This window comes from Onychostoma macrolepis, chromosome 21, assembly GCF_012432095.1.
Source record: "Onychostoma macrolepis isolate SWU-2019 chromosome 21, ASM1243209v1, whole genome shotgun sequence".
In the NCBI taxonomy this organism is placed as follows: domain Eukaryota; kingdom Metazoa; phylum Chordata; class Actinopteri; order Cypriniformes; family Cyprinidae; genus Onychostoma; species Onychostoma macrolepis.
Genome location: NC_081175.1, coordinates 29,081,055 through 29,098,388, shown reverse-complemented (window position 1 = coordinate 29,098,388; position 17,334 = coordinate 29,081,055). Strand labels below are relative to the sequence as shown.

Sequence of the window (17,334 nt, the reverse complement as noted above, 5' to 3'; positions counted from 1 at the left end):
TTGTGAAACCTTACTAAGTATATCGAATAACCGTTTTATAAAAGCAATAATCCCCGTGAAGCCGTGGTTTACAGTGAATTTATAACAGCTAAGGGGGTTTTAGACAACGCCCCTTAGCTGTTATAAATTCACTGTAAACCATGGCTTCATGGGGATTATTGCTTTATTAGGTTACTCGTTTTGATCACGGCTGCCGCAACATTAGAGTCTATATCTGGATTTAAAACTTTCATCCCAATACTTTCGTAATTATTTAATGTTTGCAACACAGAAATGTAGCCTACTGTGTAAGTAGACTGTTTGTGAAGCTGTTTCAAACATAAACCTTTACATGATGAGCTGCTCTCTCTGGATCAGCGGCTGGGATGTGATTTCAAAGGTTTTACACACACACACACACACACACACGCGCGCACACACATCCCCACCCCCCACTTCCGCAACCCATGGTTACAGTAAATCACTACTGTGACTAAAAACAATCCAAAATTATCAGCAGTGACTTCTTGTTCTAAAAACAGCCACACTTAGCTTAAATAGACATTTTAACAAAGATATTGGCATTATTGTGTTAATGTCAAGAATAATTATAATACTTCATATGTCTCTTGTAGAAATATTCTATAAAGAAGCAGCTGGTGTATTATAGTGTGTTCAATTCTAAACTGCGTTTATCCAGGAATGAAAAACAAACATAAACTACGTTAAAACAATGCACATGTAGGACTGTTTGAACAAGCTCAAAGAACTGATTGTGTTTAAATAAGATTTATTAAGAGAAACTAGAATTTCTGAAATTATCCACAGCAGGGTTATTATTAACTAAAACCAAAACTATTAAAAATATTTTTGCTAACTGCTGAAATAAACAAAATATAATTATTAAATGGACAAAACAAATAAATAAAAAATACAAAAATTTAAATAACTTAAGTAAATTTATGTTAAAGCACTAAAATTACAAATTGGAAATTAAAAAATGAACTAAAAATAAATTGAAATAAAAAATGAATTTAACCTAAATAGGAATATTTCAAAATAACAAATACTAACAAAAATGACGAAAGCACATAAAAAAAAAAGATAGTAAAAATTAAAGTAAAATGAATAATAATTTTTTAATTATATATAACATGAATAATATGTGGATTAAAATCCATATAAAACCCATCATAGTGTACTCAAGTAATATATTCTATTCTATATTAAAAATAATTATCTGTTATTTAAAAAAAAAAAAAAAAAAATATATATATATATATATATATATATATATATATATATATATATATATATATATATATATATATATATTTAATTTCAATAAACTTTGGAATATAAAATGTACGGAATATACATTATAATCAAATATTAATTCTAAAAATATTTAAATATAATGTTATAAATAAATATATGAAATATTAATTATTATAAGCAGTGGTGGAGACACTGGCATCCGCATGTGCTGAATTTCAGGAAGTTCCCATGGAATAGCTTGAACAGATGCCTTTTCCATTATATTACAGCATGTTCTGGAGGTCCGGATGGTGTGTGATTTATGATCCTGTTCTTATCGAGATGCTACAGAAAACACATGTGCTGCCAAACACACACTGAGATCAGTCTTCAGAAATAACCACAGGTACAGCAGAGCCACCCACACATGAGAACAACAGCTTCGTGCTTTATTGTCCTTAATACGACCAAACGTAAGGTCATCCTGTACAAAGGTTCAGCTTTTTATGAAATCTAACTGGACCGACATGATCTCTTTCACAAATCAGAGTTAGCACAAGAACTAATGTCGCCACAGCACTGCTATGATTGACTAATATCATAGACGGTGGTTTTATTGCATTAATATTCTGGCTCTGAATCGCTCACTGATTGCATTGCTGATCTAGCTGTCTAATAACCCGACACTGTATATTACAGATGTTGCTGATGATTGTGAATGTACCTGCAGAGGTCAGAGGTGAAGACGTTGAGCCGCTCTTCTTTGCTCAGGAACGGGTGGAAGGCGCTGCCGTCGCTGCCGTTGATCATGTTACTCTGGTTGGTTTTCCAGAAGGACAGCATCCTGAGACACAAAGCAATCAATGAAGTCAATCATCTCCAGCTCTGCTCGGTGAAAATATGATATTCAGGAGAATCAGAGTCTTTACTTTTCTCCCTTCCAGGTGTAAATGCGGCCGAAGTCCAGGTAGTTCTGCTCTCCGGTGTGATACACAAACTCACCGTCATTACTGCCGTTTTTCTGAAAACACAAGAACAGTCCAGATATGAGACAGATATGACAGAAAAAAAAATGTGTGTGTGTGTGTGTGTGCGTGTGTAATGTGTCTCTGCAGAAGGATCCACAGAGGCGTGTGTGATCTGAGACTCACGTTCAGCATGAGACCGAAGTACTCGTCTGTGTCTGGCCTCATGGTTTTCAGTCGAGTGAGCAGCGGGTCCTTGAAGCCCCAGAGCATCTCATCCACGGTGTGTGTCATGAACAGAGTCGTGCCGATGGAGCCCATGTACATAGAGATACCAGAGGCAACCCAGAAACTCACACCTTTGAGCCGATTTATCACAGCCTGAGTGAGGAAACCAGAACCTGACAATAAGACCAGCTGGAAAACAAAACACACACACACACACACTCACACACTCTGACTCACACACACACACATGTTTGTTTTTGTGAAAAGTGGGGACTCTCCATAGGCGTAATGGTTTTTATACTGTACAAACTGTATGTGCTATTGCTCTACACCAACCCTACACCTAACCCTACCCCTTACAGGAGACTTTCTGCTATTTCAGATTTTCAATACACTCCATTCTGTGTGATTTATAAGCGTTTTCAGTGTCCTGAAAAGTCACCTTCTCCTTGTAATACCTGTCATACCCTTGTCATTATACAAATCTATGTCCTCATTTGTCACAAAAACGCGCACACACACACACACACACACACACACACACACTCACCACGGCCGGGATGTTCACTGTCGTCACCATATCCACTTTCGGGTCTCCAACTGATTTCTCAGGCAAAAAGACAAAACTCTTGACTGTATAAGCTGAGACCTTCGTCCCGTTGTCCACAAACGTCACGTTGCGTTTGGGCCTGTACTGTCTGGAACACAAGACAAAACGCCACTGAGTTGATTGCAAATAATACCATTACATCTTTGATGGCATTGTGTACAGAACCCATGAATGAAAATGAGCTTGAAACCAGTAAAACAGCACTTCAATGAAAATCATGACAGAGGAAAATGAGGCACAAATGGCTGGATAAAGCAATTGATATAATATAATATAATATAATATAATATAATATAATATAATATAATATAATATAATATAATATAATATAATATAATATAATATAATATAATATAATATAATATAATATAATATAATATAATATAATATAATATAATAACAACTCAGTAATCCTTACTGTAATCTAATTACTTTTCCTGGTAACGCAGTAAAGTAATGAGTTACATTTAAATTTATGTAATTTGATTACAGTTACTTATGTCAATAAAATTACGTTACTTAAGTCACAAATGCAGTGTTAAAAAATATGAAGTAAAGCGCGTCAGTTAAATGCCCTTTAATAAATCACCGGAGAATGTTGCGAGCTAAAATAAGAGTCCTACAACATTTAGATGTAATGAAAGTTTGCCTATCATATTTCAAAATGTTGCACTCGACATATTTTAGTCTGGCATTATAGTTTGGGAAAAGTTCAACAAGTGAATGTGTACAAGGTTATGTCACAGTAACACTAATAAAGTAAAAAATAAATTACTAATCAGAATGAGATCATCCGCTGGATTATTCCACGTTGGCATCACAATTCAAGGCTTATTCCTCACATACGGATTATTTCATCAGAGAATATTTCTCTTCAAGCTTTCTTTAGATATACTGTATTTCTCATGTCATTTCCATTAATTCTTGTGACTCGTTTCAGGAAGATATTCACGGAGACGAAAAAGTTTTGTTGATATTGGGAGTGAATCAGGGTATACAAATAATAGACCTACTTATGTATTTTTTTCAGTCAATATGAAATTAATGAAATAACTATGAGTTTCTCTTTGTAGTGTATGTTTTAGGTTTGATAAGTGAAAAGTAAAGTAAATTGAAAGTAACTTGAAAGTAAAGTAATTAGTAATCTGATTACTTTTCAAATGCAGTAATCAGTAATGTAATCAAATTACAATTTTAAAGAAGTAATTAATAATTTGTAGTGGATTACTTTTTTTTTTAGTAACTTACCCAACACTGAACATAACATAACATAACATAACATAACATAACATAACATAACATAACATAACATAACATAACATAACATAACATAACATAACATAACATAACATAACATAATATAACATAACATAACATAACATAACATAACATAATATAACATAACATAATATAACATAACATAATATAATATAATATAATATAATATAATATAATATAATATAGAAAATGTTTATATTAAAATGACTGTATTTTATGTTATAAATTTAAAATATGTACACATTTTATATATGTATATTTATACATCTTAATATTGTAATTTAAAACAACCAAAATGCTATTTATAAATTATCTATAAATACATATCATATTACATAACATTATATGATATTATATAATAAAATATTTAAATATAATTAATTACAAATACAAATACACACACACACACACACACACATATATAAACCAACCAAAATACTATTTAAATTATCTATAAGTACATACATATCATATAAATATTATATTATATTATATATTAAAATATTTAAATATAATTACAAATATATGACCCTGGACCACAACACCAGTCTTAAGTAGCACAGGCATATTTGTAGCAAAGACTACATATATAAATATACAAATATATGGCCAACAATACATTGTATGGGTCAAAATTATCGTTTTTCTTTTATGCCAAAAATCATTAGTATATTAAGTAAAGATCATGTTCCATGAAAATATTTTGTAAATTTCATAGCGTAATTATCTCAAAACTTTTTTGATTAGTAATATGCATTGCTAAGAACTTCATTTGGATAACTTTAAAGGTGATTTTCTCAGTATTTTGATTTTTTTGCACCCTCAGATTCCAGATTTTCAAATAGTTGTATCTCAGACAAATATTGTCCGATCCTAACAAACCATACATCAATGGAAAGATTATTTATTCAAATCTCAATTTAAAAAAACTGACCCTTATGACTGATTTTGTGGTCCTGGGTCACACACACACACACACACACACACACACACACATTTCTTATATATGCATATAAACCAACCAAAATGCTATTTAGTTGAGTGCAAACTACACAATTATTTGGCATGAGATTGACTTGTATATTGGCATTGTGTGAGTTTGATGTATAATGTACAAATGGATGTATAATGCAAATGATGATTGCAGGACCGAAGCAATGATGTAAGAGTACAGGATGTGATGCATAATACATGATATTTGCATGAAAATAATTTATGTTTCACTCTCTATGGTCAACATCAGATGTTTCCAGAGCGTATCGATTCCTGCCGGAGTGTTGTCTGTTTGCTCTGAGTTACCCAAGTTCAGTGCAAACAAGCCATGCAGAGGAATACAGGTCAGGCCGCTGAACTGTCCTTGGTTAAGCGGTGGAGAGCGTTAACGGCACAGACTTTGATATTTGTTTAGGGTGTGACATGAATGATTCTGCAGACATGCTGATCAAACATGACAACCAGCACAACTCTGCGTTTAATAACACACACATACACATTCTATAGTATAGAGACATTCAGTATATGCAAATTACCAGAGGTGGCTGAAGTAAACTTTGGCATTATTATTAATTTAAAAAAAAAAACATTAATTATTTAAAAATATTATTTTAATATTTATATTAAAAATATGTTTGATGAATACAATGATTTATTTTTAATAAATAATTATTTAATATTTATTTAATAATATATATATATATATATATATATATATATATATATATATATATTATTAATATAAACATATCCTATGATATCCTATATTTTTATATATTTAAAACGTATATATTTATTCATAAATACAATTTGTATTTTTATATATATTATAAATTTGTATATTTGAACGCTTAATGTTGCATATTTGAACATTTTTGGGGCCCTTTTAAATACATCTATGTTCAGATGCATGATGGGATCGATGCTAAAGAAACAAGATTAAAGAGTTACATAATGCTGAGAGAGTAATTTCCGGAGATTACACATGTGTTGCGATATTAGCCCAACAATATCTTTAGATAGCAGCTGTTTTACAACATAACTACTGGTAACATTATGAGGTTTTATTAGTTTTGCTCTCTTTCTTAAATTAGAGAGCAATAAAAAGCTGGAAGACGATTGAAATCCTCCTGCTTCACACTGGCGATCAGTCTCTCCCGTCCTGTGTGAGTGGATGTCTGAATCTTCCCGACGCAGCAGATGACTCAGTAAAGCGGACTGTCATGAATGGCTTACGCAGGAATAAGCATTTTGCATCTTAAGACGGCAGTCTAAATCGTACACGTGCAAGAGCATGAATGAATGCATTATAGCTACACAAGCTCAGGTTCTACGAGTCACTGTGCTCCCAAACGTTATTTCTAATGTACTGTGATTGTGCATTAGATTTTTACTGTAACTTCTACTGTCAGTTTTCTCTTACATGATAAAACAGAACAAAAAATAAAAATACATAATACATAATAAACAACAAGAGGTAGTATAGCATAACAAACATAACTAGTTATGTTATGCTATGTCCTGTTGTTGTTTGTTTTGGTATATTTTTTTATGTTGTTTTACTATATTATGTTATGTGTTATATTATGCTTTGCTAAGTTATGCTACTGTATGCTGTTTTGTAATATTTAATAACAAAAACAAAGCAGAACAGCAAAACATATTATGTTATGTTTTATTTGATGGTGTTATGTTATGTTTTGTTTTGTTATATCAAGTTTTAGTAATTTTTACATTGTTTCATGACAAAATATAACTTAAAACATAGTATGCTGTGTTTTGTTATTGTTTGTTGTTTTATTTAATTATATTGTTTTATAACAATAACATAAAAGATAACAAAATGAAATATACTTTTGTTGTTGTTTAGTTACCATATATTACATTTTATGTCATGTTTTGCTGCTATATTTGATAACAAAAACATAACTTGTTATGAGTTTTGTTGGTTTATGTTTTGATATGTTGTTTTGTTAATAAACTGTTATGTATTGTTATCTTTTGCTGTTACGCTTTGTTTCGGTATGTTATGCTGTTTTATAACAAAACAACACAACGTTAAGTTATGTTATATTACATTTTTATTTTGTTATGCTATATTTTATAACAAAAACATAAAACGAAACAGCAAAACAACACGTTACAATGCATGTTGTGTTTTATATTATTTTTATAAAATGTGTTTTATGTTGTTTTGTAACAAAATAACAAAACATGACATAAAACAATATTGTAACGTCTGGATGCATCAACATACTTGTAAACTCAGCTATATTTTCCCTTTTGAGATAATTTCCTACAATATGTCATATTTTGTTTTTTGTTGTTTGATGCTGCTTTATATCAAAATTCATAAAATAACATAGCAAAACATAACGTTATGCATTTACATAACATACAAAACCTGAAATAGCATAACATAACAGTACATAATATAACATGACACATGGTATGCAGTTGTGGAGTGGGATTTTAGACCAATTAGCGGAGCTAATCAGTGCAATGCCATTAAAACAGCCAATAATGTGACTAACAAAAAAGAACAAAAACTAAGATTTTATTATTTCATGAAAACCAACTTTGTGACCCTGCTAGAGTGAGTGAGTGTGTGTGTGTGTGTGTGATGTACCTGAAGGTGTACGGCCCCATTTCAGTAAGACGAGGTTTGGCTTCTCCTTTCACGAACTCTTCAGGGTTGGTGACGTTGAAGAAGAAGAACTGAATGTAGACTGGAGGAGGTGGACTCTTCCACGAGGCGAAAACTTTACTGCCTTCCGTCAGCGTGACCTCCTGAACACAAAACACACAACACAACAGGGATATTAAATATCACAGCACAAACATCTGTTCGGTTTGAGACCCAATCAAAGGTTTTGGCTTCGGGTCAAGTCTATCAGCTTTGAGCTCATTCGCTGAAAACTGATTTTTTTTAAAAGCTGCAAATAAAATAAAGATTATTAGAGTATGATTTAGAATTAAAACACTGCTTTAGTTTTTCTACTTCCAAAGTCAGTTTGTTATTTGCTTTTTTTTTTTTTTTTACAATTATTTGTGATATTTACAAGCAATTTCTGAATGAAAATTAAACCCTACACCAAACTGTTTTCAGTGTATAGGAAATTTGACAAATTAACTTTTATATTGATGTCATTATCAGCCAACATGACTCCTGCTTCATTCATCACACTGGAAATGGAAAAGGTCAAGTATTTAGGTCATTCCGGTTCTCCTGAGGTCATGACCTCTGACCTCCAGCGCTACATTACTGCTGATACTCAAATGTAACATTTCAAATTCCTCAGATGCTGATAAACTTAATTTGTTCTGGATCAATATTTTATGTTGATTTGATATGTCCTTTCATTATGTTATTATTTACATGATATTGTTTTACGTTGTTTTGTAACAATAAATAACATAAAACATATCAGCAAAACAGAATGTTATGTTTTATGTGATGCTGTTATATTTTGTTGTTATACGTGTACTGTATGTTTTGTATATATGTTTATAAAAAATAAAACAACATAACATAATAAAAGGAAGCATGTTAAGTTTTATGTTGTTTTGTTATATTATGTTTTGCTAAGTTATGCTGTTATATTTTATAACAAAAACATATGACATGTTTTGAGGTATGTCACGTTTTATGTTTTGTTAAGTTATATTATTTACATATTTAATTAAATTAAAAAAGTGTTTAGGTCATTCCGGTTCACCTGAGGTCACGACCTCTGACCTCCAGCGCTACATTATTGCCAGCTCAAATGTAACATTTCTAAATTCCTCAGACGCTGATAAAGTTGTTCTGGCTCAATCGGATCATAATAAGTTCAGCCAGCAGCAGAAACATGCAGGAGTATTACGAGAAGTATGAAAGACAGTAACTATTAGATACTCTGAATCGGTCAAACGCAGATAACCTCTCACCGGCCGAGCGCTGGCGCCGCGTTTGGGGTAACTGGACCCTTGAGGTGTGTTTGAGACATTGATCATGGAGCAGGACAGAGATCACAAACAGCACGGCTTTAACTAGTGACTCAGCACTATCATCAGTCCGACCGTCAGCATCAATCTGCTTCGCTTTGCAACTCATTCTGACCAACGATTATCCATTCAGACAGAAAGAGACGTGATGAGGACTAGCTGATGCTCAGAAGAGTCAATGTAGCAGCTTAAACACGACTGTTTCGACTGAGGATGGAGGAGGATCGGATCGTGTGAGGAACCAGTTAAAGACGCTTTTCTCCTCACTTGAGCAGAAACTGTAAATAAAGACGGTTAACCACTGACAGTATACCATAATAATGCTGTTAACAGCCGTTATTCACTTATAGAACTAGAGACATTTCTTGGAAAACAGAACTGATATACAAGACAGCTTAAATAACCACTGAACACTTCATAACAACAATAATATGAACTTCATTAACTATAATACTCATTATATATACATAATTTCTAAATGTAATTTGATGCATTTATATTCACGTTTATTGTATTTATTATCATTATTATTATTTCACTCAAGTATTCCAGATATGTTGATATATGTTTAAAGTATTATTAGTAATAATAATACATTTACACAAACATATTTGCATAAATTATTTCATATGTATTTTTATATAATTTTCTTTATATTATTATTGTTTTAATTAAATATTTCAGATGTTATTAAATATTTATATTCAATTTCACGGCATTTATATTTTTGTACTTCATTTATTATCGTTATCATTACAATAATAATAATAATTAAATATATATATATATATATATATATATATATATGTGTATTATTATTATTATTATTAATGATTTGATATTATATATAAAACATGATATATTATATACAATAATTATATTTCAATAACTGATTCTTATGTTACAAATCTGATATATAATAATTAATGATAATATAAATAATTAATAATAATAATATATTAATATATAATAACGATATATTTATATGAATATTTTTTCATATATATATATATATATATATATATATATATATATATATATTAATTGAAAGAAGTATAAGTATTGTATTACAGTTTTTAATTTAATCATTTTAAGTTGCTCATTTCAGTCCACACATTATAAAATCATTTACTCTCATATAAACCAAACACATTCATAAATGTTCAGATAAAACTAAATGACCCGCCATAAACCTTACATACCATATGCCTCAGTGTGAATGAATCACTGTCACTGAATGCTCTGATTCATCAGAATATAACGGAGTGGCTCGGGTTTGACCAATGATACTGATATCAGCAGACCTTCAGGCTGATATGATGCAGATATATACCGATCTTCTGTTAATCAGGCACAGTTATGGGCTCATAATCGCAAAATGTTTGATATATTGATTGACATCAGTGATAATGAACAGACGTCACTGCATTCAACATCTAAATCACATTTAACTTCCAAACCTGAAACTCACACTCACTCACAAACACACACACACTCACGCACGCACACACTCACAAATGCAAGGCTGGACTGAATCACCCTCATTAACATACACACACACCTCTCACAGATCACATGACCATCGGCTCACACTCGTTCCTCGAATCAACTGCCACAACTTTTCTTTTCCTCTCGTCTTTTCTCATGTAAAAATCCAGCAGCCACCAGCCAAGACGTCTAGAAAAAATGCTCGAGCAGAACAATGAGGTGTTTATATCTAATCTTCACTGGCATTTAAGACACTTTTAATAGCCAAAAGATTATTTATGTGTCAAACTACATCTACACATGCTAAGAATCATACAAAAATACATACACACTACCATTCAGAGGTTTGGAATCATAATGATTTTATTCATTTATTTATTTATTTATGGTCACTTCTGCTCACCAAATCTGCATTTATTTGATATAAAAATACAGTAAAAATTGTGAAATATTATTATAATTTAAAATAGCTATTTTCTATGTGAATATCTGTTAAACTGTCATTTATTTCTGTGTTCAAATCAGAATTTTCTGCATCATTGCTCCAGTCTTCAGTGTCACATGATCTTCAGAAATCAGTTTAATATGCTAATTTGCTGCTCAAGAAACATTTCTGATTATTAGCAATGTTGAAAACAGTTGTGCTGCACAATATTTCTGAGGAAACCGTGAACGGTAGTGTAAACTGGGTTCTTGCTGCATTAATGCTGCTGCTGCTGACACACTGAAGAAAGATGCACCCTCTCCTGTCATCAGCATGATTTCCCTGTTTTCCTTCTGTTTTCACAAGCACTGAACCCGATTATTCAACAAAACAAAGCCAGAGTAGAATTGTTTGTTTGGTACCAGCAGAGAAAAACATGATGAGAAACTGCATTTAATCTGACCGCACAATCAAGCATAGTTAGTGAAATAAACAGAAAAGCCTCAATCTTCGGATGCTGATGTCAACTGAAGATACAGCTTAGCAAACCACACTAATTAGGAGGTGTGTGTTTTCTCAGACGGATGTGGGACTCAGAATGTTTGTTTTCATGTGTAGTTTGTGGATAGGGTTTGATGATCTGGAGAACTGAAGGAATGAGGTCAGACACAAACCAGACTCAGACTGACTGTGTGGCGGCACTATAGTCGTCCTGATGCCCAATTATTCTGCATAATATCTAAGTCTGACAATTGCTTGATTGCTCTTCTGACTAAATCTGCAGCCCTAAAACTACATATTTCTTCTACAAAGTAATATTTTAAACTAATTTTTATTTTTCTATTTTCTGCTTTTGAGGCACACAATCACTTTCACAGACTTTTTCATTAACTGTTCCCTCCTGGTGGAGTGACCTGCCCAACTCAATCTTCAAGAATCGGCTAAAAACACATCTCTTCCATCTTTATTTGACCCTCTAACTCTATCTAGCACTCTCTATTCTATTTCTATTCTTTAAAAAAATTTTTTTTTAATTTAGACTTTTAGACTCATTTGTAAGTCGCTTTGGATAAAAGTGTCTGCTAAATGAATAAATGTAATGTAATGCTTTCACTTTAACTTTAGTGTTCTTTTTGTCAAAACATTTATAAAATATTTTTATTTATTAGTGAAAATAAAATATTGGCAACTAGCTAAAAAAAAAAAAAATAGATATATATTATTTCTAAATAACATTATCTATTTATTTATTTATTTATTTATTTATTTATTTAAAAACATTAATGTTTTATTGTTTTTGAAAGTGTAGTGAAAGTGTTCATTTTGTTGTATTGTTATTTATTTATTTTTTTTATTTAAAAAAAAGTTTTTACTAATTTTTATTAATTATTTTTTGTTATTTTACTTCATGACAAACTCAACAAAAATAAGAAATATTATCTTGGCAAATAAAAATAAGTAAATAAATAAATAAAAATAAATATTAAATAATCGTTTTTTTATGAAAAATTTAAATTATGCTTTAGAAAGATGTCTCTTTTACTCACCAATTCTGCGTTTATCTGACCAAAAAAGACCAAAGGAAGTGAAATATTATTTCTAATTAAAAACAGCTATTTTCTATGTGAATATCTGTTAATTTATTCGATCAAAGCTGAATATTCAGCATCATTACTCCAGTCTTCAGTGTCACATGATCTTCAGAAATCATTCTAATATTCTGATTTGCTGCTCATGAAACATTTCTGAGTATTATCAATGTTGAAAACAGTTGTGCTGCACAGTATTTTTTGTGGAAACTGTGATACATTTTAAGTTCAAAAGAACAGCATTTATTTGTAACATTACAGATGCATTTATCGTCACTTTTGATCAATTTAATGCATCCTTGATGAAGTATTCATTAATTAAAAAACAAAAACAAAACAATGTAAATTGGGCTCAGAATTTCCTGCATTTTCCCATTTTCCTCCTGTAATCCAAACTCTGTAGGAGCAGCAGTCAGAAGCTTGTGTGTGATCCGCAGATGAAAGCAGGCTAGGCTGATCTGTCTCATATACACAGTATAATCAATTGTTTGCAGACGCCTGTAAACACGGGCGGCACAAACCGAACCCATTCCTGGAGCCGTCTGACCGCTTCAATCAGCCGCCGTTATTCCTGGCTCTGGGCTGTGATGCTAAATTACTACCCTGCTAAAAGAACTTCATCTACACTAAAAACAGCCTGTGCTTGTAGTTCTGGAGCTGCAGATTGAGCTGAAATGCAATACAAGAACTGAAGACTGTCCAGCTGAACAGATGTGCAGCCGTGAAGAGGAGAAACACACACACACACACACACACACACACACACACTCATCATACACACTCACACATACACACACACTCACTCACTCACACATCATACACATCATACACACGCACACACGTTCGTTTTTGTGAAAAGTGGGGACAACCCATAGGCGTAATGGTTTTTATAGTGTACTTACTGTATGTGCTATTGCCCTACACCAACCCTACACCTAAACCTACCCCTTACAGGAGACTGTGCATGTCAACTTTCCCCAAAAAAACCTCATTCTGAGTGATTTATAAGCGTTTTGAAAAGTGGGGACAATTGTCAATGTCCTGAGATGTCACCTTCACCCTGTCATACCTTTGTCATTATACAAATCTGTGTCCTGACTTTTCACAAAAACGCGCGCACACACTCTCTCACACACACACTCTCTCACACACACACTCTCTCACACACACTCTCTCACACACACACTCTCTCTCTCACACACACACTCTCTCACACACACTCTCTCACACACTCTCTCTCACACACTCTCTCTCTCACACACACACACACACTCACACATCATATACACTCACACGCACTCACACACACACACACACACTCACACATCATACACACTCACACGCACTCGCACACACACACACACACTCACACATCATACACACTCACATGCACTCACACACACACACACACACACACACACACACAAGCATCACATTCAGCAAATCCACACAATGTGTTTCCTGTTCAGCGCTAGTCTCTGCAGACATTTACACACATCTCTCTCACATTTACACACAAACAGAGCATTTGGATTCGCTGTTAAAGCACAAAAATCGGCTGATTTCACATTAATGCAATGCAGAGTTTTCACTTTCAAAAGTTTATGTTCCAGCAGGTGATTCACTGCTACAATCTCTTCGTTCTCTACATCATCTGACACAGCATCATGTGTTTTCTGCTCCATAAGAGGAAGAGAAATCGGAGCACATGCCGACCGCAGTGAAGACAGAAACAAAGAGCGCATGTTACACGTCACTCTGATTACACCGAGCACATGCTGCACAAAAAACATGCTCGTTTCCCGCCACTGCACGCTTTAAAAAAAACTGGAGTTTTAAATCAATTAATGAAAATTAAATAAATCAGACAAAAATAAAATTTAAATGTAAAAATATTTAAAATGAATTAAATCAATAATTAATTTTTATTTACTAAAAATTATATAAATCATAAAAATGTACAAAAAAAATATATATAATTTCAATAAAGAACATTTACTAAAAATAAATTATGAAAATGTAAAATTAAAACAAAACAATAAAAAAATCAATGTATAACACTTACTAAAAGTTCAATTATAAAATGTAAAATTAAATAAAAACAATTTAAGAATAAATATAATCAACATAGAACATTTATTAAAATGTAAATATAAAATGTGAAATTAATATAAATAAATAAATTAATTAATTAAAATAATTAATATAAAATATTTATTAAAAATAAATTATACAATTATTTTAAAAAATAGTGTATAATAGTAGAGTATAATAGTAAAAATAGTAACACATACCAAAAATGTTAAAAATGTTAAATGCAAAAATAAAAATAAATAAAAATAAAAACACTGAAAATTAAATAAATCATAAAAACTTAAAATTGAAATAAAACAGTATTGGTGTGAATATATTAAATGTATATATAAAATATAAAGTATAAATGTTATAAAAAAATAATTACTTTCATGTAAAATTATATATTACAAAATTATAACACAATAATAATAATAACATATAAAATATTTTAAAAAATAATGTAAAAATGAAAAGTAATATTCCACAGTGACTCAAGCTATAATAAACTTGCCAGTCCTCATGACAGCTGAAGAGTGAGTTGAAAACAGACTCTTACCCGCTTCAGCTTGTTGTGGATCAAGGTCTGGAAGAGTCCGGACACAAACAAGCCGATTCCCATAATCAGGAGAACAGCGCCGACGACTCCAGACGTGAACATGCAGCAGGAGCCCTTCCTCATGGTGCAGGTGTCAATAAAGCCCAGAGAACTGAGAGACTGAGTCAGCAGAGCGTCTCCTCCTCAACACACACAGCACTGAAAGTTCAGCGGATCTGCAGGAGGTAATCAATCAGATCCTGAGCTCAGATCGTGCCACTCCTCTCACGGTATTTGATCCTGGAGCTCCTCAGAAGAGTAAACTCGATCCAGCGGCCGGCTCACTATTTGAATGAATGACTGCAGTGTGGAGGGGCCAGACTGGAGTGGGCGGGACTGAGGGTGAGAGACAGAGAGCGAGAGAGAGCGTGAGAGAGAGCGTGAGTGAGAGAGAGAGAGAGAGTAGGAGGGCTGTGTGTTTGGATTCTTGTGCTTGAAGGTGACCGACGACTGTTTTAGTGCTTTAACCAGATTAAACTAAATTCACAACTATATAAACACATTTCACATCAAAAATCAAAAGACAGAAATAAAAATAGAAAGAACATGTAAAAAATAAAAGATAGAAATCTGTGTTAATTTTACAATTAAAAAGAAAACATAGAAACATGCACACACAATATAAATTCACAATATATATGTGTGTGTGTGTGTGTGTGTGTGTGTGTGTATTTATATTTATTTCATATATATATATCATTCCGTGTCAACTCAACCAGAGGTCCCCGACTCAAATTTCTGAATTTGAAATATTTCTTCATGTTAAGATAAGCATGTTAAAGATAAACATGTTAAGTGATAAAAGCCAAAATATTAAATGTCGTGGATGAATATTTACGGAGTAATCCACTTATTTGTGGAGGGGGTTAAAAATGACTTGAGAAAGCTGGCAGCATCATACTGTTACTTTCCCTCAGAGATTGGTCTGTTAGTAAAATCTGCTGACTTTAGCAATCTTTGTTGCATTATGTGTCAATGGGGACCATTCAAAAACGAGGAAAGAGCACTTTTCAAGCTTTTTCTCCAACGTTTGCAGGCCTGTAACTTATGAAGTATTAAAGAAACTTTCCTTTTGGTATCTTAATTTTTAAGGCCCCATATGGTTCGGTTCCAGAGATATTGGAATTTCAATATGGCTCCAGGAGTAAATCGTTTAATTCTACACATTTTCAGTGCTAAAACCAAACATGGGTCACTTTGCAAAACATATGATACTTCTTTACTTTTAAAGAGGAGAGTCTGAAGAACTAATAATGTTGAAAATAGAGATGTACCTTGTTTCCTTTTGTCAAAAAAGCTGCATTGAAAATACCTGAGTATTGAGTGCCATAAATATTATTTTTCCAAAGTTTGTGTGCCTAAAACTCAAGAAGTATTAAAGATATCACAATATGCTTTTAGATTATAGTTCTTAATAAACTTTTCTTTTGGAAACCTCATTTTCAAGGCCCTACATCGTTCAGTCCCAGAGATATGGGGTCTCAATGAGGCTCCAGATTGTTGAATATTACCCATTTTCGTTGGTCAAAACCAAATGTTGGTCACTCTGTATACAGCTAATACTTATTTAATTTAAAGAACAATGTCTGAAGAATAGATATTGTTGGAATTAAAACTGCATCTTGTTTCCCTCTATCAAAACAATACGTATAGAACAGACCTGTCTGGGTGCTAAAAATGCTCTGAAATGGTCAAGTTGAGGCACATTACCTTGCTCTCAGTAGTCTGTTCATAAGATTATATATTCGAATCAGTTTCAGGGATATTTTGAAGAAGGATTTTGTTCATTTTAACAGCGTCTGAAGCTTCCAAGAGTTCAGATATGCAGTGTTGTAACATGTTTGACAGAAATCCCACGTCTCCTA

General features: G+C 32.3%; 1 protein-coding gene across 2 annotated transcripts in view; it reads right to left on the bottom strand.

Moving 5' to 3' along the window:
• The window catches only part of scarb2b (scavenger receptor class B, member 2b), a 28,321-nt gene extending 12,557 nt beyond the window's left edge, over window positions 1–15,764 (bottom strand). For both annotated transcript variants that reach the window (XM_058757408.1, XM_058757410.1), the window contains exons 1-6: window positions 15,431–15,764; window positions 7,940–8,100; window positions 2,980–3,127; window positions 2,388–2,582; window positions 2,166–2,257; window positions 1,961–2,080 (exon numbers count right to left, since the gene is read on the bottom strand). In XM_058757408.1, the coding sequence (XP_058613391.1) occupies window positions 1,961–2,080; window positions 2,166–2,257; window positions 2,388–2,582; window positions 2,980–3,127; window positions 7,940–8,100; window positions 15,431–15,553 (839 nt within the window). In that variant the 5' untranslated portion in view covers window positions 15,554–15,764. The remainder of the gene's footprint in view (window positions 1–1,960; window positions 2,081–2,165; window positions 2,258–2,387; window positions 2,583–2,979; window positions 3,128–7,939; window positions 8,101–15,430) is intronic.
• Between the last annotated feature and the right edge of the window lie 1,570 nt (window positions 15,765–17,334).